This window comes from Cydia strobilella, chromosome 4 (assembly GCF_947568885.1).
Source record: "Cydia strobilella chromosome 4, ilCydStro3.1, whole genome shotgun sequence".
NCBI lineage: Eukaryota > Metazoa > Arthropoda > Insecta > Lepidoptera > Tortricidae > Cydia > Cydia strobilella.
The window spans coordinates 7,966,645-7,991,683 of record NC_086044.1 but is presented as its reverse complement, the minus strand read 5'-3'; the positions used below and the strand labels follow the sequence as shown (position 1 = coordinate 7,991,683).

The following is a 25,039-nucleotide window of genomic DNA, read 5'->3' as shown; positions in this document are numbered from 1 at the left end:
GGACTGTGCAAGTAATATCGTCTTACACTATATAGGAATACAAGTACAGCGAAAATCTTTAAACTATACATTTAATATTGTCTTCGGTTACTGCGATAGTTACTCATGAAATAAAACTATGGATACGGATTATAACTATAAATTTGTGAAAAATAAAAAAATAAAAATTTGCACGGAACCCTCGGTGGGCGCGTACGACTTTTTTTAACGAATAGAAATGTAATACTTAACGTTATAACAAACAAAAAAGAAAGCAATTTCCAGTTATAATAACTACCTAAGCACGCTCCAAGTCACGGCAAAGGCCCAAACTGCGGAAGAGGAGGCTGGGAAAGCGGAAAAGATCGCCAACTTTGCCTTGGAATTTGGTCAAATCTTCCTTTGACGACAAAGAAAACGTTAGATTGCAGACACACGACGAATAGTCACAAAATTAAGTGCAGGAAAGTCGAACCCTTATTCACGGCAAAGTGGTTACAAAATATTAGGTTACAAAGGTACAATAATTATTATAATTATATTTTGATTATTTCAATATTTTATATAGAGGTATGGGCTTATAATCCTTTAAACTGTCCCAAACTAAGTAGAGGTAATAAATTAAATAACTAAATCCGTGCAGTATTCTAATATTTAGAGAGCCCACCACACATGAAGGCTGCAATAAATAAGTAAAGGCTCTCTCCGGGAAGCTCCATGCGAAAGGGCATCACAAATAAGAGTAGGTATCCAATTGTATTGTGTTATAAATATATAGGTAGCAGCCGTAAGAAAATCGGGCAATATCTCTAGGATATTGCCCGATTTTCTTTATTACTTATTAGTAGGTACATACTGGTTATGCTTACTGAAAGTTTCTGCCGTCTCAAAAAGTTTCATCTATTTTTTATGGATCCGTAGTCGGTAGGTAAGGAACCTTTATTTTCGCCTATCTTTCGCCAGTGGGTTAGTACTAGAAAGCTGCAATTTGGCTAGGGTATACACATCAATCACGCCGACAAAGTCGTAAAATAAACCTAAAAATTTTTTTTGGGTATGGTAAGTGGGAGAGTATTTTCAATGCGTACACATTTTGTTGAAAGAAGTCATACTCTGTAATCATTGGTAAAAGTTTTACGAAAGGGACTTCATTTATAAAACCTACTAACCGAAATGCTACAAATTCATTAATAAAATATTGTCGAAACCTGTTCGAGTTAGACCAAGACAAGTCTGCAACGATTTCGACAGCACACGCAGTGCGAGTGTTATTTTAAACGTCAAACTTCTATGAAATTATGACGTATAAATATCACTTGCACTGCGTATGCTATCATAATAGTTGCAGACTTTTCTTGGTCTAGCTTTATAACATTGTTGTCGAGTGAAGGCACATTAATAGTCTTATAAAATGATAACATGAAAATGCTCTCGAGTTAATTGCAATAACGCCCGGCATACAATTTTCAACCTGCCAGCATTATTAAAATACATATCACTCAATCGAATTTATACCTCAAAAAGTAGACAAAAAGTTATATTTTCAAAAATAAACGTTTAATGATCTCAAGTGGCTCATTTCAGAAACTATTGCTCGCGTATAAGTAACTATGTGTTGCCCTTGTCTTCGTACGCGTGGATTTTTATATTGGTTGTTGTTTATTCTATCTACATCACCATTATGAACGTAGAATACCGTGCAGCCAAAGATAGCAGTAGGGTGAATACATAATTTGGTAATAATTTGATATTAGTCTTATCACGTATCGACTTCAAACATATCAGTAGGAAACGCATATAGGTAAAATAATATTTAATAATAAACAAATAAATATTATAGGACATATTCTTACACAGATTGACTAAGTCCCACGGTAAGCCCAAGGAGGCTTGTGTTATGGGTACTCAGACAACGATATATATAATATATAAATACTTAAATACATAGAAAACACCCATGGCTCAGGAACAAATATCTGTGCTCATCACACAAATAAATGCCCTTACCGGGATTCGAACCCAGGACCATCGGCTTCACAGGCAGGGTTACTACCCACTAGGCCAGACCGTTCGTCAAATAGGTAAGTAATTAAATAGGATAATACCTATTTTTTTTTAAGTCGGCTTTCTTTTTTTTGCAAAAAGTTTTTATTTACGAAATAAAACTTGAACAATAAAACAAAAAAATCGTAAAAATTAATAAAGCAACGTTGGTATTCCAAACAAAAAAAATACAGCAGCAGTATTTTTAGTTAGTTTTCAGCCTTACATTTCTTAGCTTGATCATTTACATCTTCTCGGCGCAGATCGCGAAGAGGAGGTCCTTCAAATTGCAACGTTAATTGAACTATTCTTTCCGCTTCTCTTATGCCGCTCAGTCTCGCGCCGGCTATAGTACCAAAGTGATAGGGAGTCGTGGCTTCCCCCGCAAGCAGGATGATCGGCGGGCATGACTCGCCCGGTCCAGGGACAGGGCAGCTGAGAGTTCTCTGAGCCTGACCGCAGGAATCCGATTTCTCATACGAGTAAGATCCCATGAAAAATGGATCTGAAGCCCAGCTTGATCTTACGATTGCCATGGGATACGGAATGCAATTGTTACCAGTGTGACACCGCAATAGACTTGTAATGCTCTCCGCCACGTCCTGATCACTCAACATCTCCATCATTCGTGCTTCCTCTCCAACCACTCGAATGCAAAGGACATAATTGCTGTGAGGTACCTTCTGGATGGTTGTGATTCCACGGGTCCAATCATTTCCACCACCAAGCTGGCTATGACAACATTTGAAGTCTATGTCTGCATTGTGCCAATACCAAAATGGGCGATAGTATACAAAGTAAATATTATCAAATATACCATTTCCGATATGGTTCATAGTACACATTTTGGATAACGGCAGTTGCGGGCAAAATAGCCTCGAAGAGTTTGCAAGAAGGACGCCAATAGAAACGGTACTAATGACATAATCACAGTGGAATTCCTCACCGTCAGGTGTACACACTACTGCGCGATGTCCTTGTTTCTGAGCAGTTCCCCAGTAGACACAACATACGGGCTTACAGTAGCGTATTCGACCTTCAGGAATAATTCTAAGCAGCGGTGCCAATGCACCTAGAGTCCCGAGGGGCACACGCACGGCACCACCCGGCATGGACATGTAGCAGCCGATGTGGTCGAAACACAGCATGGCGCTGTCGTACCCGCAGCGCGCGGTCAGCATGTGTGACATCCCGAACATTATCCTAGCCGCGTCGTGCTGCTGATCTTCTGGAAACTCATGCAGCTCTTGCTGGATTCTCAAACTCATAAAATTGACTAAAGATCCGTGCTGCTTACTCCCTCCTAAACAGAAAATTGAAGCCGCTTCTTGTTCGATCTGTCGAAATTTATAGTAAGCCGTAATAACTGGTCTACAATCCATTTTTCCTGCAGCTACCCTGTGAAAGAGGCCGCGCGGATGTGCCGTGGCAGGCACGCCGGGACGGGGAGGATTTTCTTGTGCCGTCATTTTATAAATAGGGTGACTAGCACAATGGGAAAAATCATAGCCAGCACCCAGCTCGGCAACCACGTCGCCTAAAAATACTGAACGTATTCGACCCCCCGGCCTGCGAACAATCGTAATTCGTTAGGATTTGAATGAATTATGGTTACCTATTGATATATCTATGTTTTTAGATTTGTAATTGTACCTTTCGTAGGCTTCTAGAATGACATAGTTATTGATACCACGCTGCGTGAGGCGCACGGCTGCAGACAGGCCCGCCATGCCGGCTCCGATGATGACGACGCGCGGCTCGGGGTAGCACGAAGCCGGGTCACACGGCTCTGAGGCACAGATGCCTCGCTCCACCATATCTGGAGCACATGGTGCTGTCACAGGGGGATCCTCGGACCCCCCTATACTAAAACCAATATATATTAAGTACTATTTTAAACTACGTTATTAAGCAATAATTTTCCGTGTTAACAAACTCACCATCTTTTAGTAGTTTTTAGCCAGCTTTTTGCGAGAGGGATTGCATTTTTACTTAGAATTTTCATGGTAACTTAAAGTAACTCCGATAATTTCAATTGATATGACCTGATTGTTTTGTAGAACGTAGTGATTATATGCTCTTTGTGTTTTGGTGTCAGAGTATTGACAGATTTAGTCATAGAGATAAAAGCAAAGAAGATGTATATCAAGTTTTGTATCTATTTTTCTGCAGTTTTGTATCTTTTTCTTTATGAGTGTGTAATTGTAAATTGTAGAAAATAAATAAGGGCGCCACTTTTTTTTAATATGATAGTCAGCAAACGAGCAGACGAGCCGCCTGATGGGAAGCAGTCATCGTCGCCCATGGACATAAGCAACATCACAGGAGCCACTTAAGCATTTCCGACCCTTGAGAACCCGCTTCTTGAAGAATCCCATGTCGTAGCGCAAAGGAAATACCTCAGGAGGCAACTCATTCCACATTTTACACGTTCTGGGAAGAAACGAGCGAGATGTCCGCTTATTCTTGGTGTGCCATGTGTCTAACTTCCTATGTAACTGTCACATTTTTGACGTAAAATGCTTAAGCATTGCAACAATTTAGTATGGTTTTTTTTTAGTTCCGTGTTATTTAGTTTCTACTATTTTACGTCGCAATAGTGGTAATAAACATCCCTATAATGGAAGTGTCGCCTATAATGAGACGCAAAAAACAAATCTTGTTAAAGTCTGTTGGGAAAGAGAAGAGTCATGGAATGTATTGGGCCCCATACCTATACATTCCACGACTCTTCTCTTTCTGCACAAACTCTAAATAAATATTTAACATTAGTTTTTAAACACCGACAAAATATTACCATAAACAGGAGTCATAATAGCACAGAATAAATTGGTACAGATGTAGTGCATAATTGTTTTCCATCGTATTTTCTCGGAAACGTTCGTATTTGTCATGCTACATCAGTCAACCTCAGTACTTTTTGTACCGAGACTGACTGAAATAGCAAGACACGTTCGTACGTTTCTGTGAAAATACGACGGAAAATAATTATGCACTACATCATCTGTACTACCCAAGGGCCTGACACTCTTTGATAGAAAAGGATAGTCTTATTGCGATTCCTATAAGAGGAAAGAGAAAACAGTGCCATAATGCTTTGTCCTTATCACCGACCGGGTGGCATCATAGGAGGCGATGGCGAAATACCGAAATTTATAAGAGTGAAAGAAAAGAAATCCTATGCTGCCCAAATTTTATATGAATATTCTTTCTCTTACCCCCGGTCGCTCGGTGGCGCGTCTATAACTACTTGTTTATACTATGTCTATGTCTATGTCTATGCTTTCGGCTATTTTGAGTTTTCAAAATTCTTATCTGTGGTTGTGCACGCAAAGGGACATGAAGTTGTGCCAATTTCTCTTAAATGTCTCATACGTTATAATGCCGTTACTATACATTATAATCTATAAGTAGTTAGATTCGTTTGAATATGACTCAAACGAGAGGGCCTAAATAACGTCAAATAAAAACAAGTAGGTATGTATTTTATTATTTATTGTGTATTAACAGGCACAGTATAAATGAGTTCAGAAATGAATTCATTTCTTCTTCAGTTTGGAGATCATAATGTTACAATAACGCTGAACACAAGCTCGTTGTCTTACTTATAACAAATCTTATATAAAATATTTAAATAACTAATAACTACGAGTAAAAGCACCGAGTCCAGAAGCGATCCAACGTGTGGTAGAAGTGGCGACTCACGCCTCGAAGCGAGTGGTTCTCGTCTGTGTAGCTCTGGAATTAAAATAGTTTCGCAAGTTACCGACTTGCAGGAAACATTTTCATTAACTAGTTGTAAGTAGTACTCTTATTCGTTTTCAACCACGAACTTATGCTTGGAAATAGGTACATGTACTATACTATTAACATTCCTTCATTTTTAAAGGGGACTATTGGAATTATTAGTAAGTGAAAATACGTAATTTTACTCAAAAGATATTTAAAAAAAGTTGAAACCCATTAATTAATCATAATACTTCGCGAACCTATAGAATCACTAGCCTAAACTAAGCAGTGTCAACCATTAGGTATACTTTATATTTATTATATATCAATGTGAAGCTTGAAATAGAGCTCGGATTTTATGTTTCGTCGGTGCATAACACTGTCTCAATCACCCACCGGAGCAGCATGAAGATCCACACCGTGTAACCTGTGCTTTCATTATAAATCATTTTTGTTTAATAAATTGTACTTACAACTTGTTCAAAGGCAATGTCAGAGTGCTGCAGAATTTTCGCCAGCTGCAGACTGTGCTGGTAGTGCACGTTGTCGTCGCCGCTGCCGTGCACGAGCAGGTACTTTCGTCCGCGCAGAGTCTCCGACAAAGACATCAGGTCGGAGTTGTGGTAGCCCGCTCTGTTGGCTTGCGGCGTGTCCATATAACGCTCGGTATAGATTGAGTCTGCAAAGCGAGACGTATTCGTTTTTTAGCGAATATGCTATTTGCTATGAATTTAAACAAACCTCTCCTATCTAAGCTAATCAAGTGAACTAAGCTCCGCCTAATAGGGCTTGCTAGTCTACCACTACCCCGCGCTCGGACTTTATGTAGTCTCCTTTTTCCTCATCATAGTTGAAATTCACACAGGATAGGTATGTCAAAGTGGCAACGAATGAAGGGATTAATTAATATAAATTAAGATAAATTAAGGATAAATTAAGATATCAGAGTGGCTAAATCTTCGATATCACAGTTATCGTCTAATAAGGCCCGATGAATAATACCAGAAGTTTAGTATAGTTGCAGTTTAGGGCAGGAATACACTTTTTTTTTTATACCACGTCGGTGGCAATCAAGCATACGGCCCGCCTGATGGTAAGCAGTTACCGTAGCCTATGGACGCCTGCAACACCGGAGATATTACACGCGCGTTGCCGACCCTTTAAAAACCTGTACACTCCTTTTTTGAAGAACCCCATACTTAGCCCCTCGGGAAAACCTCGGCAGGGAGCTCATTCCACAGAAGAAGCGTACGCGGGAGGAAATTCCTCTTAAACCGCACAGTATGCGACCATTTAGGTGCTAGGGTGTGAGGATGAACACCCTGCCGATGACGAGCGGTGCGGTGATAGAAAGCGGCCGTTGGCATCATGTCAAACAGTTCTTCAGAGCACAGCCCATTGTACAAGCGGTAGAACACGCATAAGGAGGCGAAGTCTCTCCTTAGACTTAAAGGTTCAATACCGCTTGTGAGTTTGGGATCGTCGACGATTCGTACAGCGCGCCTTTGGACTGAGTCGAAGGGTCCAAGCTGGCATCCAGGTGCTCCTGCCCAAAGGTGACAGCAGTACTCCATATGGGGTCTGACTTGCGATTTATATAGCAGCAGTCTTTGCCCCGGAGTAAAGTATCGCCGTGCTTTATTGAACACACCGAGTTTTTTGGATGCCAGATCAGCCTTCCCTTCCAGGTGGCTACGGAATTGGACGTCACTGGAGATGTCGACACCGAGGATCCCAATACTCCCTGACATGGTAAGGGCTGTGCCTTCGAACTGTGGGACCACAGTAAATGGGGTTTTCTAAGCGGTGAACGCGCAAACTTGTGTCTTGGTGGGGTTGAATCGCACTAAATTGTCCCGGCCCCACACCGAAACTCTGGATAGAGTCAATATCCGACACAAGCTTTCGACACTACGCACATTCTACGAAAAATATCGAAGTTTACATACAAGCTAACTTTAGCAAACTACGTTAACTTTAAGGATTATTTAGTGCAGCCAGCTCTTAATCGAATAAGTGCGTTAAGGTTCGAATTTCAATGTCGTGAGTTATGCGTTAAGCTAAAACATTTTACGGTTTATCTCGCGTATTTTTAGTCACACGCGCGACATGTATCGGAGAAACTATGTCTCCATTTTCAAGCACTTACAGTTTATGAACAGCGGTCATGATACCCGCGCGCCGCGTCTTGTGACTAAAAATACATGTTACCTAAACCGTAAAATGAGGTTAATGAATTGTTGTGAAATAGGTTACCATAATACAGCCAGGAGGTGACGGGCGCGACGGCGGCTCCGCAGGCGAGCAGATGCTGGTCGTCGCGGGCGAGCATCATGGTGGTCGCGAAGCCGCCGTAGCTCCAGCCCCACACGCCCACGCGCCGCCGGTCGATGAACTGGTACAATTCCTCGAGACGCCTGCTCATTTGAAAAGATAGAACGCTACAGTCAGTCTTTTTAGGGTTCCGTACCTCAAAAGGAAAAAAACGGAACCCTTATAGGATCACTTTGTTGTCCGTCCGTCTATTCGTCCGTCCGTCCGTCGATCTGTCAAGACCCTTCATCTTAGGAACGCTTGGAGGTATTGAGTTGAAATTTAAACCATATAGGTACTCAGGTCTACGGTCCCATTGAAGCTGTGAAAAAATTACTTCTAAGAGTTCTAAGTTAACGTAAAAATAGATACGGCCGTTTATGCCGCAAAAAACGTATATTTCGACACTCTTCCCGTTGACCTACAACTATGAAATTTGGCAAGTAATATATCGTCTTACACTACAAATACAGGGAAAAATCTGAAAACTGTAAATTTGTAAAAAATAAAAATTAAATTAAAAATGAGTTAAATTTGTGGAATCCTCGGTGGGCGAGTCCGACTCGCACCTGGCCGGTTTTTTCATAGATATAGAGCCCGTCTAAGATAACACTTCGCAGTGACAATGTATGACCATGCCGCTATAAACGTCTTATTATAATATAAATGTATCGTGACGCAGCCACACGTCGTTTGTCGAACTGGTGCGGAGTTAGCTCGGTCTGACTTTTGCATTTTTACGATATTGTATGAATTTTCTCAAGTCATTTTTACGCCTCACACCCTAATCTGTCAACAGCCTTTGTTTCTTATGTTCAGCGGTTACCAATGCTACCCTACTGACTGAACAGGAACAAACTCAAATTCAAATTCAAATTTCAAATTTATGTAGCAACTCAGTATTCTGAGGCCACACACTAGGCAACCGATCGTCGATTACCCAAACTCGTTATCTCAAAATGAGCTGTTACATTTTTAACCTTAATACTATCACGATAGTTGCTTAAAAGAAACAAATACGCCTCTCCATAAAAGAAACAAAGGCTTTGTTTAACGGATTAGGGTCTGAGGCCTAAAAATCATTTGAGAAAATTCATAGTACATACTGCGAACACTCGCTCAGTTGTTTTATCTCTAAATTTAACACGCGCGTGAAATGCAGTTTTACACGCATGAATAAGCCATGCTGACTAACCTGTTTAAAGACTATCATCTATCAATATTAAGAGGGCCCGGCCCTCTGTCGCTGCAGCATTTTCCATTCCAGCCTATTCTGGGCTTTCGTTTTCACCTCCTGGTATGAATGGCTACAGCACCATTCTTCTATCCGTGTCATGTATGATATTCTAGGTCTTCCTCTTTCTCTTCCTTTCTCAATTCTACCCTCCAGTATAATTTTGTTTAACCCTTCGTGTCGGAGTATGTGACCTATACATTTAGCTCTACGTTTATCAATGGCGTGCATTATTGTTTAAAGACTACAATCAATTATTTAAAAATAAAAGCACGATGCGCGCAAGTTTTATTAATTTTATTTATGAAATTATGATTATTACTTTAAAGCGTGATAGGGCAATGTACGCGTTATTGTGCTAGCGTTCGTGGAGTTCCGGTGAGTATTTATTATAATGGCTGCGAAATCAGGTCAATGTCATTACGGCAGTTTAAAGTTCTTATAGCGATAATGGCAGTACGAGGGCAGTTTGTTTAACAATATAAATTTCTTTATCAACATATCTTTAATTTCTGTCAAAATATGTAAAACAAAGTATTTATTTATTTGGATTTTTACGTATTTCACTCGAGAACTCCGGTGAGAGTCAAACATATTAAAATTATTATTTTTTCACTCGTACTTTCTGCATACAAACGTAGTCCCCATTTTCCTCTCTGGATATTGACATTATGGGAAATATTTTTACATCATTTGATGTATATTAACCATTTCATACAAATTTTAAATGCTCCTAACTTATAATAATTAAAAATTAGAAAAAATCATACGCAGAGGCATAGCTAGACACTACATAAACATAGATAGCTAGAAACGTAGAGGCGTAGAGGCATTTTTATAGTATTTAACTTACGTTTGTATGAAAAGGCGATTTCGCGCGAGTCCTCCACTTTCGTCTTAAGAAACAACGGTAATGTAAACAAACCAATTTATTTTCAAAATCATTTACGATGAGAAGTTATACTACATATAATTAATGCAATATAAACGATTGAATGATACCTGATGGCAGCGAGAGTGTCAGTTATTTCCACGGTTCCAAGAGCGTTATTAACGGCGAACAAATTATCAACGCCCATGACTTTAGACCCTCTCACATCAATAGATGCTGATATAAAACTTCTGTTCGCTGATAAGTACATATTGTAGTATTCTGAAAAGGAAATGTGGTTTTGTAAGACCCAGACCCCGCAATAGACGATTCAAGTTGTAGGCGTTTGAGTTCGGGCTCAATTCAAATAGGGTGTCACCATTTCTCGACGCCAATACTTCATACTTCGTGACGACTAGGACTGCACATCATATAGTCGTCCGATTTGTAGCTGGCCCCGAACGGCTTATCCTTTGTCTATTGTTAAGTAAAACCGCACGTGCTACTACCTGCATAAAACAAAGGATGAGTCGCTTTAACCGGTTATTGAATTACGACTCTATGGAAATTGGAATAAGGTAACGAACGCTACAAAACCAGTCTACCATGTGTCATAGAGATGCGTAACAAAGGCGCGTTATCGGAGAGCGCACCTACACTGGTTTTTTGAGCGTTGGACTAGCCCGCGCTCAGGTGCCAATTAGGATTACACGACCCTTTTTTGCAGGTATTGGCACGTGCGGTTTTACTTAACAATAAATAAAGGATTAGCCGTTCGGGGCCAGCTACACATCGAACGACTATACCATGCAGACCCTGAGGCGCTATCATGGTTGCATTTTTAACACTTGTCATGTCATGCGTCACTTTCGTACTTACATACTTGTTAGAACGTGACAGGCATGTTGACAGATGATAAAAAAACCGACCATATTAGCCCTACAGGACTATACAACCCAACTATATAATATATTTAAAAATGTAATATAATTATTTTCCCCACACCAGCTCGTAAAGGTTCCCTTGATTCTTAAAAACAGATGCGAAAGTCGCATTTTATCCACATGTGTAGCAAAGCAATTTCATGCAATCTGGAATCTTTCACTTGCTCGGATATCAATATTAGCACGAGCGTTTAAACAACAACATTGCCCCCTTGTAAGTAAAACAAATAACTATTATGTTCAACTTTCTTTTGGAGGCTTTAGTGTAAAGAGAGCCTTTACCTAAATCGAAGTTGTCCAATACTCGGGCCGTCCCAGGTCCGGCGTAGACTCGCACCACCATGGGGTACTGCTGACCCGTCTCAATCACTGGCGGCAGCAACAGCTTAATGTTTGCCGTCAAATCGTCTTCCAAATTTATCTTATTAAACAAAGTCATTGGCAACTTGTACTTGCTTAATTTCTCGTTCAGTCTTAAATTATCTTTCAACAATACAAATTCATCAGTCTGAAAACCAATAACGACTTCGTTATTCAATGTTATTCTAAAATTAAATATTGAAATCAAGTTTGTTTTATGACAAGCTTTATTCACGGAATATGTACTTGTTAATGAGGTACAATCTTTATAAAAATAGTATTCTTCCACCTGTATTACTACACACCGCTTCGTATAGAATAAAGCTTGCAATAAATAAGCAACAATTTGGATTTTACTTTCGTAAGCCAGGTATAGAGTATGCTTCAGATACACCTAAATTACCTGTGCACTGTATAAAAATATTTTAGGAGGAACATTACTCGAACTACAAGATAAGATACCAAATCTGGCACCTGGTGAAAAATCTGCATCCACGACATGACAAGACGATTGCTTGCACGACACGCACCGCACCTCTTCTCCACTCACTGTCGACGACCACAAATGTCTTTGCCATGGTAATCTCTCAGGCGCAGCAACGTAATATACTACATTCTTCTCTTCATTCCATCCTAAAATTTCCGTTACAGTCACGTTACCCGGACTTAGGTCTTTCGTTTCTAAAGTATTGAAATCAAAAATAGTAACATGTGAAAACCTTCTATCGTCAGAGTATTGATGCTGAATGTCCAACATTTTAGTTCCCATGCTGTCAAAATAGGGTTGAGTTATGTCTATCCATCCATTAGGTTCCGTTTGCTCCTGAAGGATATTACATTTGGAGTTTATCAAGTCGCAGTTGACCAACAAACCAATGTTTTGTCGTCTGTTAAGCCACAATACTATGAGATTGTGGTCGGATGCCCAAGCCACTTGTCCTAGTATGTGATCAAGACCAACAACGTCTACTGGTGCAGGAATATTCTTTGCTTCACTGGAAGGATCTCCTAGTTTGAAGACTTGTAAGCCTACTGCGGGATTTACGCGACCTGCCTGGCAAAACAATATAGTTAGTTAATACAATAGGTTGATAAAAATAGGAAAAAAATATTTATTTTGTTTAGAATCGATCAAAATGATCACCTTTGGATATTTGAACCGCACCATTTCAGGGTATTGGTTATTCATATCAAATGGGTTCCCGTATATGGGATATGAAGCCGATTCCACTTTAGTGTCATTAAAGGATGCTACCGCTAGATAAGTGCCTTCCGGCGAGAACCAAAGTGCCTCTGCCGCATTCAACACCTCCTCTGGAATCAGATATTATATTATTAGGTATTATTATGTATCGTTAATATACAATGCGCTTGTTGTATTGTATTTGAATAATTAAACTAACTTTTTCTATAACTTTCGGAAGTTATGGTAAAAGTTAGTTTAATTATTCGATAAAAAAGTAATCAACAAATTTAATAAAAAAAAATATATTAGGCTGTAGGTAAAGATTTATATAAACAACACTATTTAATATACAGCAGGGATCGAATACCGGTATATTTATGTATATTTTTCCATTTTATTTAGGTAATCTGATAACTCATTGTCCTTACCTAAATACCATTCTACAATATCAAAGAAATATTTCGAACTCTACGTGATATTATTATTAATTAATAATTAGTTAAGTTATTAGTTAAGTTTGTATTAGTTAAGTTAAATTAAGTATTTAAGTTTTTTGTGCGCTGTAAACAAAATTTAATATACTGTTCTGTATTTATCTCGTCAAGTGAATTGTACAATTCTTATGAGAATAAATGATCTTAAACCTATTGTTGTTTGTGACTTAGAACCTTTTTAATAGTCATAAACGTTCTTCTACAATTTTTGTCATATATTGGTACAACGAGCTGCAAAAATGCATACCTACCGGATTTTTGATTAGTATGCACTTTTGTAGCTGGGTGTACATTTCTATTAGTTTATGGACAAAATTTTGAACTGCTTGCGGACCCTTTATATATCCCTTAACTTTGGGTAGGTCCACTGAAGCACCATCTAATTGCTGTGTATGACCCCCCTCATTTTTAGGGTTCCGTGCCCAAAGGGTAAAAACGGGACCCTATTACTAAGACTCCGCTGTCCGTCTGTCCGTCCGTCTGTCCGTCTGTCTGTCACCAGGCTGTATCTCATGAACCGTGATAGCTAGACAGTTGAAATTTTCACAGATGATATATTTCTGTTGCCGCTATAACAACAAATACTGAAAACAGAATAATATAAATATTTAAATGGGGCTCCCATACAACAAACGTGATTTTTTTGCTGTTTTTTCCGTAATGGTACGGAACCCTTCGTGCGCGAGTCCGACTCGCACTTGGCCGGTTTTTTTAACTGATAGTTATACCGTATATTTATATACCTTCATAAATCCAGTCAGCGACGCCGAAGTAGACCTCCCCCAGCTTGCCCTCAGTGGTGAGCGGCGTGACGTCGTCGGGTCGCGCGGCGTCGGGCACGTAGAACACGTTGTTGTTCTGAACGTAGGCGAGCGAGTGGCCGTGGCCCCATGCCACCACCTGCAGGTCCCCTTTGCTTATGTTTTGGGTCGACCTGAAGATAAATTAGCCCTAAGTACATGGTTCTTTATGCGTTTTTACGATTTTGGTCTTATGAGACCTATGCTTTAACAAATGTAAATTAAGTTTACATCTATATGTGAGTGAATACAAAATAGTAGCATCTTGGCCTTGCTACACTTTTTACAATTACTTAACAAGCACAAAGCTATTGAAATCACTTACTTGTTTTCGAGGTCGTATACCGAGTACACGGCGAGGCGTGAATATCGGTAAACCTAAAAATATAATGTTATTAGATTTCCACTTTGGTGTTAAATTAAATCTTAATTTTAGTAAGTACGTGAAACCACTACATTTACTGAAATAATTAATTATACCAATATTAGTAAAAAAATATATGCTTATATTGAATCGGAAATAGCTGCCTACGTTTATCGTAATTTCTAATTTACCCCAATAGCTGCCCGACTTTACATATGTGTCCCAAATTTCATTCAACTCAATAGGTCCAGTAGTTTCCAAGCCAATTACCTGTGACAGCTGGATGGACAGACACACGTTATCCTAAAAGTTTCGTTTTTCCTTTTGAGGTACGGAACCCTAAAAATGGTGACAGGTTTTCAAAGAATAATTCATCCCACCAAAAACATTTTCATGTAAAATGTTGCCAAGGCGAAACCATAAGGCTCGCACTGTCAAAAAGTTATCAGATCTCTTGTAGAGCCAAGCTTCTAACTCTACAAGCTATGTAATTCTATCAATAATGACATCATATCCCGAGAGTTTTGTTTATCTAGTATAATCTAAACCCAAGTTATGAGGGATCAAAAAAACGACAAAGCGCTAGAAAAGGTAGGTACCTAATACCCTTGCGCTTCGCTTTGCTCGTCTTGGCGGGGGCACTGCCGTGCCCCCAGTTACAGCTGTTGCATTGCGGGTTATCAACCTTTGTTAGTAAGTAAGGTATCTGCCGTCACTGTTACTCATTACTCATTCACATAATTACTGTTTATTGATGATGATGAGTTGATCACAATCACACTTACTATACAATAGAACTAGGTACATAATCGTTTTAATAACGGTCGCAAGAATTGTATTAAATTTATTCAGAAAATCGCTATGCGTTTTCACTTTGTTTGCATACCTGACCAGCGAAGCAAACCACAAATCGTTAAGGTTTACGGTAGATAAAACACGTGTAAAGTGCTGTAAATTATTCCGTTTCACATGCATACGCCTAATACAATATATGCATCTCATAGTATCAATTACTACCTACATAGTTTTAGTAGTACAATACATGGGCTACGAAGATAATATATGTTGGTTGCCATTACAAATTATTGACGATAGAAATTATGTTCCATATGTTTATTTAAATAATAGAAAAGTATGAGGTAATGGTACCTTTTTCTCCTGGGAAGTCAACAATAAATATTTCAGGTCCTTCGAAAACTTGGAAACTGAGTAGCCGCTCAATTTATACTGAAAATCAGAATGAAATACGTTATAACATTATTGAGATTTCCTAAAATTGATAGTCAAATCACTTAAGCTCATTATGCGTTGAAGTATACTAAAATAATTTAGCGACATATTAAATTTCTTTTGAGTAACCCACATTCTAATGTTATTTGTTATGATTAATTTAAGGGCCCTGCTTATTCAATCAAATCTTACCAATTCGCTCTCGTCTACTAGCGTCGATTGATTCTGCGTCGAAGCATCGTACTTAATGATGCCCTGGCCAGGTTCCCTATGCACAAATTCTTTGTCTGAAATTAAAATTATAATAATTTTAACTGTCGCGTGTACACGTTAATACAAAACCTATCTGGTAAGTTATAATATAAAAAAAACTAGCTTTTGCCCGCGACTTCGTCTGCGTAGTAACAAATTGGTCTACTCTATAAATTTCTACCCCATTTTTTACACACCCACAGTTCAAACTATCCCCATACCACGTTTCATCTTAATCGGTTCAGCGGTATTGGTTCCCCATACAAATTTCCACCCCCTTTTCACCCCCTTGAGGGATGAGTTCTGGGATAAAAAGTATCATATGTCCTTCCCCGGGACTCAAACTATCTGTATACCAAATTTCAACTAAATCGGTTCAGCGGTTTAAGCGTGGAGAGGTAACAGACAGACAGACACACACTTTCGCATTTATAATATTACTATATAATATATATACATATATACATATATAGTATTTAGTATGGATATTGTTATAAACTATACCTTTCTAACCTGCATATTTGCGAAACCTTGCCTGTACATAACCGTAATAATAAACCAAAAAGGCAGTAAGTAGAACTACCTACATAAGCAGACTAAGGTCGTATAGAAATAGGTATTAAGTAAAGTTCAAGTCGAGTCGGTGGGAACGACCTCGAGCTGCAATCAGGAGCAGTGTGAACTTTAGCTTGTGTGGTGTGATTACCCCCTTAGGGATTCTACACCAATTTAGCACCGGCTCGTACCAACAATTTAACTTATTTTAGAACGAATTCGGTATGCCTATACTAGCTTTATGTGCTATAATCATGCTACATTTATTATTGTATTTGCATGGCTTTTGTCTGTATTATTAGCAAATAAAGAACTGAATACATAAAACGAGGCATGCATAAAAGAAAATATTTGAACAGGGAATGAAAATATGATTAACGTAACACCCTTTGTCTATTAAGACAAACAATCGCATTACAATACATAAAATCTCAATCTTTATAGTAGTTCAATATTTATGCGACTGTTACATAATGAAAAGCATTGTTTTAATGCCTAATTATGTACATACACTGCTTTATCTACACGTATATTATAAGTTCTCTATGATTTGTTCAGGAACCGCATGTTACGACCGCCATTGCGGCATTTGATACCTACTAGAAATGAGGTCAAATCAAATTCCTTTGTTTTCAGAGATGTTCGAAATTTGAATGTTTTATTAAATAGATATCGATGTTATTATTAAGCAATAATAACATTTTCACAGATAAAAAAATATTGTAACAAAACAGTTTATTTTATATGCTGGCTGCGGTTTTTGAACGTCTTATAGAGGGTTTGTAATATGTGTACCTATAGATTAAATCTATTATGATTTCCGCTAAAAACAGGAGAATTTAATTTAGACACAAATTAATAAACCGATTTTTATGTAGCGTTAAATTTGGCTAACAACTTAACAAACTGTTTTTTTATATTTAAAAAAATTGCGATTTTTAAAAACAGTGGAATCATAAAGATATTTGTTAAAATTTGATTTAGTACTCTTGCTAGGCCTAGCTTAATAGGGTTTGTAAAAACTAGAGAATCCTACACGGGCGGGGTGTGAGATTGTGGGCTCACCTGAGATCCAATCCCCGGTAAGTCTGTCCGGGGCAAACTCCCCCCGAAAGGGAACCAGCTCCTCCAGAGTGAAGGTCTTGAGCACCTCCTGCGGCGAGGAGCTGTGGCATCCCAGAAACAGGAGCCCCACGAACATGGGAATGCGAACCTGAAATGTACCTAAATACGTTAAGGCCGTTCCATCGGTTTGCCGCTGTCTTTGTCACATTTCGCAAGAAAGAACGGGAAAGAACATACGCGCCAAGTGTCAATTTTGATCGAATTTTGTCGGTTTTTATTTATTTTAAAAACGTTACCTTACAATATCGAATTTCTAAAGCTATGAAATTACTATTTATGTTAAGATTGTTTTTTCTTCTTTTTTTGTTTATAGTATCACATAATAAATAACCGAGTAAAGTAGGATTAAAAGTTCGCGTTAGAGGTTACTTTGGGAATTAATTGTATCAAGCGAAGTGTCATAATTCGTGTATCGGAAGCTATGTTGTTAAAGATAATATAGTCAAGAACTACATATATTTTTTCCACGTCTACGAATATCAACGCATCTTAGAAAAACATGATCATATAAGGAGATTTTTTGCCTTCTGGCTCAGGGAACCGCCTTAATATTTTATAGGTATTCTTGAGTTTCATTTCGCTGTTTTATGTATGTTTTGTTCCGATAATTCTTGTTAATTCTTAGTGAAGTCGAAGTCAGTCTTACAAAGCGATAAGCGATAGGCTATTTTCTCGCTTATGAAACGTAGGTCATAAGCATACATTTCGTGCGGTAACTTTTTCAGAGAAAGTACTCTCCCACTAAGAAATCACTCGCTTATTGCTGACGGTGGGACGGTTGCCTAAGCCTAAGTCTGACTATTTAAGTAAGCTGCATCAGTTGTCACACACACACAAAATTGACGACCACAGTTTAACGGAATTTGTTGTTTCCAACTGAAGAACAGGAAAAAACCGGACAAGTGCGAGTCGGACTCGCTCACCAAGGGTTCCGTACTTTTTAATATTCGGCACTATCACGGTTCATGAGATACACCCTGGTGACAGGCAGACCGACAGACGGACAGAGGAGTCTTAGTAATAGGGTCCCGTCTTTACCCTTTGGGTACTGAACCCTAAAAACGATTTTTTTTATTAGCACTGCATAATTAGCGGTGCTAGTATGGAAATGCGATACACTGAATAGCTCATTTGTATTCTTTTTATGCTAATCCAAATAACAAGTGATTTTATGCCTTGATTCATTTTTGGGGAAGCGAGTCATTTTAGGCTAAAGGTGATACAAGTTTTAGCGTGTAAGGTAGATTATAATATTATTTCACATCATGGAAATTTCAAAGATACGAGGAAAAAGGAACACGACTTAAATATTTGCAACGCGAGATAAACATTTAAGAATTTACTCCACAGTTAAGAATTTGTGAACTTAGGCACCTAATATCTTACTCCAAAAATGTTTCCTTGGCGTAATATCGGAACGGAACGTACCGTTATACTTATAGCGGTAGCGGTACCTAATAGCAGGTACATGCCTATTCATAGTTACATAGAATAGACTATTAATAACTCTAACTTTTCGTGTAGTCGAGTAAAAAAACTTTAGGAAACCAGAGCGACAGTTGCTGTTTGTAAACATTTTATGTCTGGAGCCATTCCATATCGCGTTGGAACGCGAGCTAGATTAAAATCTAAATTTATTAGTTTGGAAACTTTGGATTATTTTAGGTGTTTTATGGTTTAATTTTGTTTACGTACTAACAGCCGTCAGAAAGCGACCTGTGTCAGATTAGAATATGTTAGATTAATCATTTAATGAAATAATATTTAGAAATAAAATTATTATTTAACTGCACCCACGATGCTTTTTTTCCCTATGGTTTGCTGGTAGAGAATGCTTACAGTTGTATTAAGTCCGCCTGTTGTACTCTTTTTATGTGAATAAATTTTAAAATAAATAAATATTAAAAAGTGTACTTGAAAAATATATCAATTGACCTGGAGGTACTTTAATTCAAAATTCAAGATTGAGACGGCTAAAATTTGTGTCCGAACAAAAACCGTCTACAAGCTGCGTTGCATTTTGCATACATTGTGCTTGAAATCAATCAGGAAGGTCGGTAGCGCGCATAACAAGATAATTATATTATTAAATATGAACGTTGGCAGATGTCCATAATCTCAATCTGCGTCTGCGCATTCGTAGGATATACAGGTGAAATCGTAATAATTAAGGCCGTTGCATCGGTTCGCCGCTATCACTGTCACATTTCGCAAGAAAGAACGGGAAAGACCAGCATGCGCGCCAAATGTCAATTTTGATTGAATTTTCTCGATTTTTATTTATTTTAAAAACGTTGCCTTACAATATCGAAATTCGAAAGCTGTCAAATTATTATTTAAGTTAAGATTGTTTTTTCTTCTTTTTTGTTTATAGTGTCACATAATAAATAACCGAGTAAAGTTTGATTAAATGTCCGAGTTAGTTACTTTGGGAATTAATTATATCGGGTAAAGTGTCATAAATGTCATAATTCATGTAACGGAAGCTGTGTTATTAAGAGGCCGTAGTCGATTTTGGAGCAAAAATTTAAAATTGATAGATTTAGTCGTTGAAATTGTACACGTTTTGTTACGTAATATCTAAATAACAAGTATTGGTTTCTATTAGCACGTCTTCTCATCTTGCCTTTTAATAATGAGGTCGCAAGCGTGCGTCACCGGTAATATGTATATGAAAAGAAGGGGCAGTTATTAAAAATTCATCAAAAATTTATGGTGGTAAATTATACAAATTGGTGTATAAAAATAGACATAGAAACAAATGTTGTAGATTGTTTAAGTATCAAAATAACGTTGAAATTAAGTCGATTTTCAGAGAAATTGTCACTTGTTTTGAAGTAATTTCTGGAGAAAATTGATTTCGTCTAACTTTCATTTACACTACTTCAAAGTCATAATAATAAAAATGTAGTCTGATAAACGTCAAGTACAGGATATGTGTAATACAAAATTACCATGGTTATCCGTCCAAACTTTACGAAATTTACAAATAATAGCGACAAAATCAGTGCTTTACGCGCGTTTACCTAAACGTCTATCAGAAAAGCAAACATTACTTATTTAGTGAGTCTGTTTTCAACAAATTGATCTGATAAGATAAGAAGATGCGCTAATACAAACCAGTACTTGTTATTTCAATTAGGTAACAAAAGGTGTACAATTTCACCGACTAAATCTATCAATTTTACATTTTTGCGACTAAAATCGACACCGGCCTCTAAGATAATAATCAAAAACGACATATATTTTTTCCACGTCTACGAATATCAACGTCTCTTAAAAAAAATGTGATCATATAAGGAGATTTTTCGCCTTCTGGCTCAGGGAACAACCTTAAAAATAAAAACATGATGACTCGTTAAAAAATAAGTGTACCTACAAATATCAATTTCACTGAGACGTTAAAATACTTAAAATCCATTAGGTAGTTTCAGCTGTATGGCGTGCCGAAAAAAACGGAACTATGTACCTACCTATTGATGCAAGATCCTTGTCGAGACTTATCTCAAGCAGTAACCTTCTTCCGATGTTCCGATTGATATGGTGATGCAGATGATATTTATTTAGGTATATTATTATTATACCTAATCACATTTTTTTTGTTTTACCGAGTGCGTATAAGGTACCTATTGCAATTTACTTCCAGTTATCTATTACTATGACTAGATATAGTAGCGAATGGAGGCCAAGATGAGCATAAAAAACCGGAAACAAATCATCATCATTCATCATTGTCAGCTATAGAATATCAATCGCTAGGTACTTGTGTCTTTCAAATACAAAGTGAGCCTTACCGTATTTAGAAACGTACAATTGTATTCAATACCAATAAATTTAATACCAATATCGTATCAATATAGGTACGCCTGTCGCGCTTGTATCGCACTATAGTCGAATGCAGCTAAGGGCCACTTGCACCATCCCACCAACCCGGGGTTAAGCGGGGGGGGGGGGGGGGGGGGGGGGGTTGAACGGTTAACCCAGTGTCAAATTGTACTGGTAACCCCATGGTTACCAGTACAATTTGACGCTGGGTTTATACCACTAACTCCAGGGAGTTACCATTAACTCCTGGTTTAAACTTTTCGACGCCGTGAACACAAAAGCTGTCACTCGGACGCCATGTCACCGAAGGAAAATTGAACTTTATGCACATGCACGTAGGTCTATGTGGCTCTGTGGCCGGTCTTAGGCGTTGGACCTGCGGTGCCGATATATCGGTCATTGGCGTCCAAAAGGTTTACCGGTTCACCCCGGGCTTGTGGAATGGTTCAAGTGGCCCTTAGAAGTCAATTTTGACTTCTAAGGTTAAGGTTATTTTACTTAAAGAAAACAATCTTTATTTTTAATAATAAGCAAAACTGCATTCACAGTTTTTTTTTAATAGAACCGACTAAATATTTAAAAAAAATGCTTTTGCTATTTTATTGCACTAGTCGATATAGTTCATGTCTGTATCTCCTCCTAGGTTCCACGGGCCTATAAATCCCGGTCTTTTGATAGGCTTGCGTGAGGATATAGATCCAACACGTAGAGGCCCCTTGGAGGGTTTTAATGTCATGTAGAATGCCTGCTGGAACCCATTCACAGGCGCAACAAAAGACACCCATGAACCGGTCACAGCAGGCATTGGGACTATTGTAGAAAAACCGGCCAAGTGTGAGTCGGACTCGCGTTCCAAGGGTTCCGTACAGCACACAATTTTTAACAATTTTTTTTAATGTGAAACGTGAGTGAAATGTCTTTAAAAAACCCGTAAGGGTCGGATCAAAACTAAGTAATTAAGTCCGACTCACGCTTAACTACACATTTCTAATAGGTTTTCCTGTCATCTATAGTAAAGAACTATTTTGTGTATTATTTTTTTTAATTTTAGGCCCAGTAGTGTCGGAGATAAAGGGGGGGGAGGGTGAATGGTAATTTTTTGGCAATTTTCTTAAATAACATCAGACCTTTTTATTTTAAAATTAAAAAAAATATATATTTGAGATTCTCACAATTGATATGTAACACGATATAGTTTGAAAAACTTTATTTTTTAATTTTCTCATTTAAAAGTTTTTTCAACTTTCAACTTAATTGGTCCAGTTAGTTTTGGAGAAAATAGACGGACAGACAGACGCACGACGAGTGATCCTAATGATGAAACAGTGTGACTGTCTGACTGTTCAGGTTGTACACAGACACTATCAAAAAATATAATCAATTTAGTTCAGGAGGACGGTCACCATGGCCTTAGTTGTCAGAGGTGCGCTGGCCGTTTTTCGCGTCACCATGCGATAAATGAGGTAGTTCGCAGGGCTTTGGTCTCAGCCAATGTTCCCTGTGTCCTGGAGCCTCCGGGATTGTGCCGGGCTGATGGCCAAAGGCCAGATGGTCTTACATTGGTTCCTTGGCAAAAGGGTCGGTGCCTCTTATGGGACGCAACGTGTGTTAGCACCTTTGCCCCGTCCCATCTGAGTCATACCATCGGTGCTGCTGGTTCAGCTGCCGAGTATGCGGCTAAACAGAAGCATACAAAGTACTCTGCCTTGGAACTAATGTATGATTTTATACCAGTTGCGGTACTTGCGGTGGAGACTGCAGGACCTTGGGGTGCGGAGGCTAAGGAGTTTGTGTGGGAATTGGGTCGGCGACTGAGAGATAGGGGTTGCGATCCTCGCTCCGGATCGTACCTGGTCCAACAGATCTCCTTGGCAATTCAACGGGGCAACGCTGCCAGTGTCATGGGGACGTTTGGGCCGGCTACGGTCCGGGGTGACACCATAGCCTAGTTTAATTTAGTGGTTAAGATTTGTAAAATATTGAATGATCTGCCAGAAGTTGTTTGTGCTAAATATTTAAATGGTAAACATATAAAAAACGTCGTTAAAATGCACTTATTAAAAACTAACGACACAAGCTATGTATACTAAGAATCATATTTATGATAAGATATAGGATATAATATTGTTTTTCTTTATGTTATTCTCGAACTCCCCATCGGCACACAAACCTCCATAAGGTTTTGCCTACGATGGGTCTTGTAATGATCTAAAAAACTGTAATTTGCTTCCTTATTCAATAAATAAAAAAAAAATAAAAAAAGTAGATGACGAAGCCTGTTGCTGATTTGCTTTTGTATCCACTTGACGAAGCCTGCGTTGCCGATCACGATCTATGCATGGACTTTCTATATACTGTTTTATTTATTGTGACGTTTTATAAATAAATAAAATATATTGAATTATTTAGTTCTTTATCGTGACGTCAAGATGCTGCAGTAACTACTGCATTTGTTTAAAAGGTAACCTACCTAACAACTGGGTCTACTTGGTACAATAACAGTAGGTAAGTATACTACTTAAATAATCTTCTTTATCGATGCTATATAAGTAAATTTATGCTGTGAATAGTTTCATTTGCGTTTTTCCATTGCATTGCATTAATCTGCATTGACGTAAGTCTCATTGTGTCGTATTATTGTATTATTATAGTATTACCATAAACTATAATGAACCGTAAAATTTACCACACACATTGAAATTTATCAGAAGTGTTCTAGGGCCAATGGGGCAATACAACTATTATAAGAAAAACTTAGTATGTAATTACTGTAATGAGCCAATGCCTCTATGCTACTAAGTAATTAATTAATGTCATTAAATTACGATTTTGTATTTCTACCTGTATTGTATCTTTCATTTTTTTAAGCACAACGTTAAATAAAACTATGAAAACGGATTATATCGCGTATATTGAATTTATATATCCGATATAATCCGTTTTCATAGTTTTATTTCATGAGTAACTATCGCGGTAACCGAAGACAACACAACGTTAAAGTTAAGATACTTTTAATTAGCATCACACCATATGCACCTAAGTTTGAGAATTTACTATAGGTACTTATACGTATACTTAGGTCGGTACCTATAATGTGACCTAATTCTCGCTTTTAGAATGCCAAGTAAACATTTATATTCGCTATCATTTCTTTAAAAAAAGGAGTTTCTTAAAAAAAAAACACTGATCTAAGAATCGGCTAAATCACTTCCATCCGCTGATGCTGGGCCCTTCTCGTGATTTAGACATTGTCGTAATCCTATCCTAATATACATTTAAGGTCACTCACCATGGTTATGAACAGGACGCGAGGACGCCGAGAGTAATCCTCAATAAGCTAAATGGTCCAGTAACATCACTCGCGCACGCGCGTTGTCGGGGCCGCGCCGTCGGCGACTGCGGGCGGATCAGCATCACAAAAACAATGGCTAGTATGCGAGTCAATCGCCGCAATCGCATGGCGACCGGTTTCACGAAGTCCTGTGATTGATGTTACGAGTATGATTTTGTTATTTTATTATGGCGTGACAGTTTTATAAGAGCCTATCAGTCTAGTCGTGATTAGTAATCATCGTGATTACCAGATTACAAAGTGCTTCTTTGAGATACTAGCGGCGTAGCCAAGGTGAAACTTGTAGTTTAGTTTAGTGGTTCTGGCTAACTTAGATCATCATCATTATCAACATCAATATTAAGAGGCCCAGGGCATCTGTTAATTCTGTCGTTACAGCATTT

At 38.3% G+C, this 25,039-nt stretch overlaps 2 protein-coding genes across 2 annotated transcripts; both read right to left on the bottom strand.

Moving 5' to 3' along the window:
* Positions 1 to 2,231: 2,231 nt before the first annotated feature.
* LOC134740904 (protein anon-37Cs-like) lies at positions 2,232 to 4,027 on the bottom strand. The gene is made up of 3 exons (XM_063673558.1): positions 3,963 to 4,027; positions 3,676 to 3,888; positions 2,232 to 3,591 (listed from the first exon to the last, which is right to left on the bottom strand). Exons 1-3 carry the CDS (start codon positions 4,025 to 4,027, stop codon positions 2,232 to 2,234), a joined length of 1,638 nt encoding a protein of 545 aa, XP_063529628.1.
* Positions 4,028 to 5,504: 1,477 nt separating this feature from the next.
* Positions 5,505 to 24,708, bottom strand: LOC134740969 (venom dipeptidyl peptidase 4-like). Its single transcript, XM_063673650.1, has 13 exons — positions 24,594 to 24,708; positions 17,420 to 17,567; positions 15,740 to 15,834; positions 15,467 to 15,544; positions 14,279 to 14,331; positions 13,897 to 14,087; positions 12,618 to 12,787; positions 11,877 to 12,527; positions 11,396 to 11,621; positions 10,301 to 10,451; positions 8,008 to 8,168; positions 6,225 to 6,430; positions 5,505 to 5,760 (listed from the first exon to the last, which is right to left on the bottom strand). Exons 1-13 carry the CDS (start codon positions 24,594 to 24,596, stop codon positions 5,668 to 5,670), a joined length of 2,226 nt encoding a protein of 741 aa, XP_063529720.1. The 5' UTR covers positions 24,597 to 24,708; the 3' UTR covers positions 5,505 to 5,667.
* Positions 24,709 to 25,039: the final 331 nt, after the last annotated feature.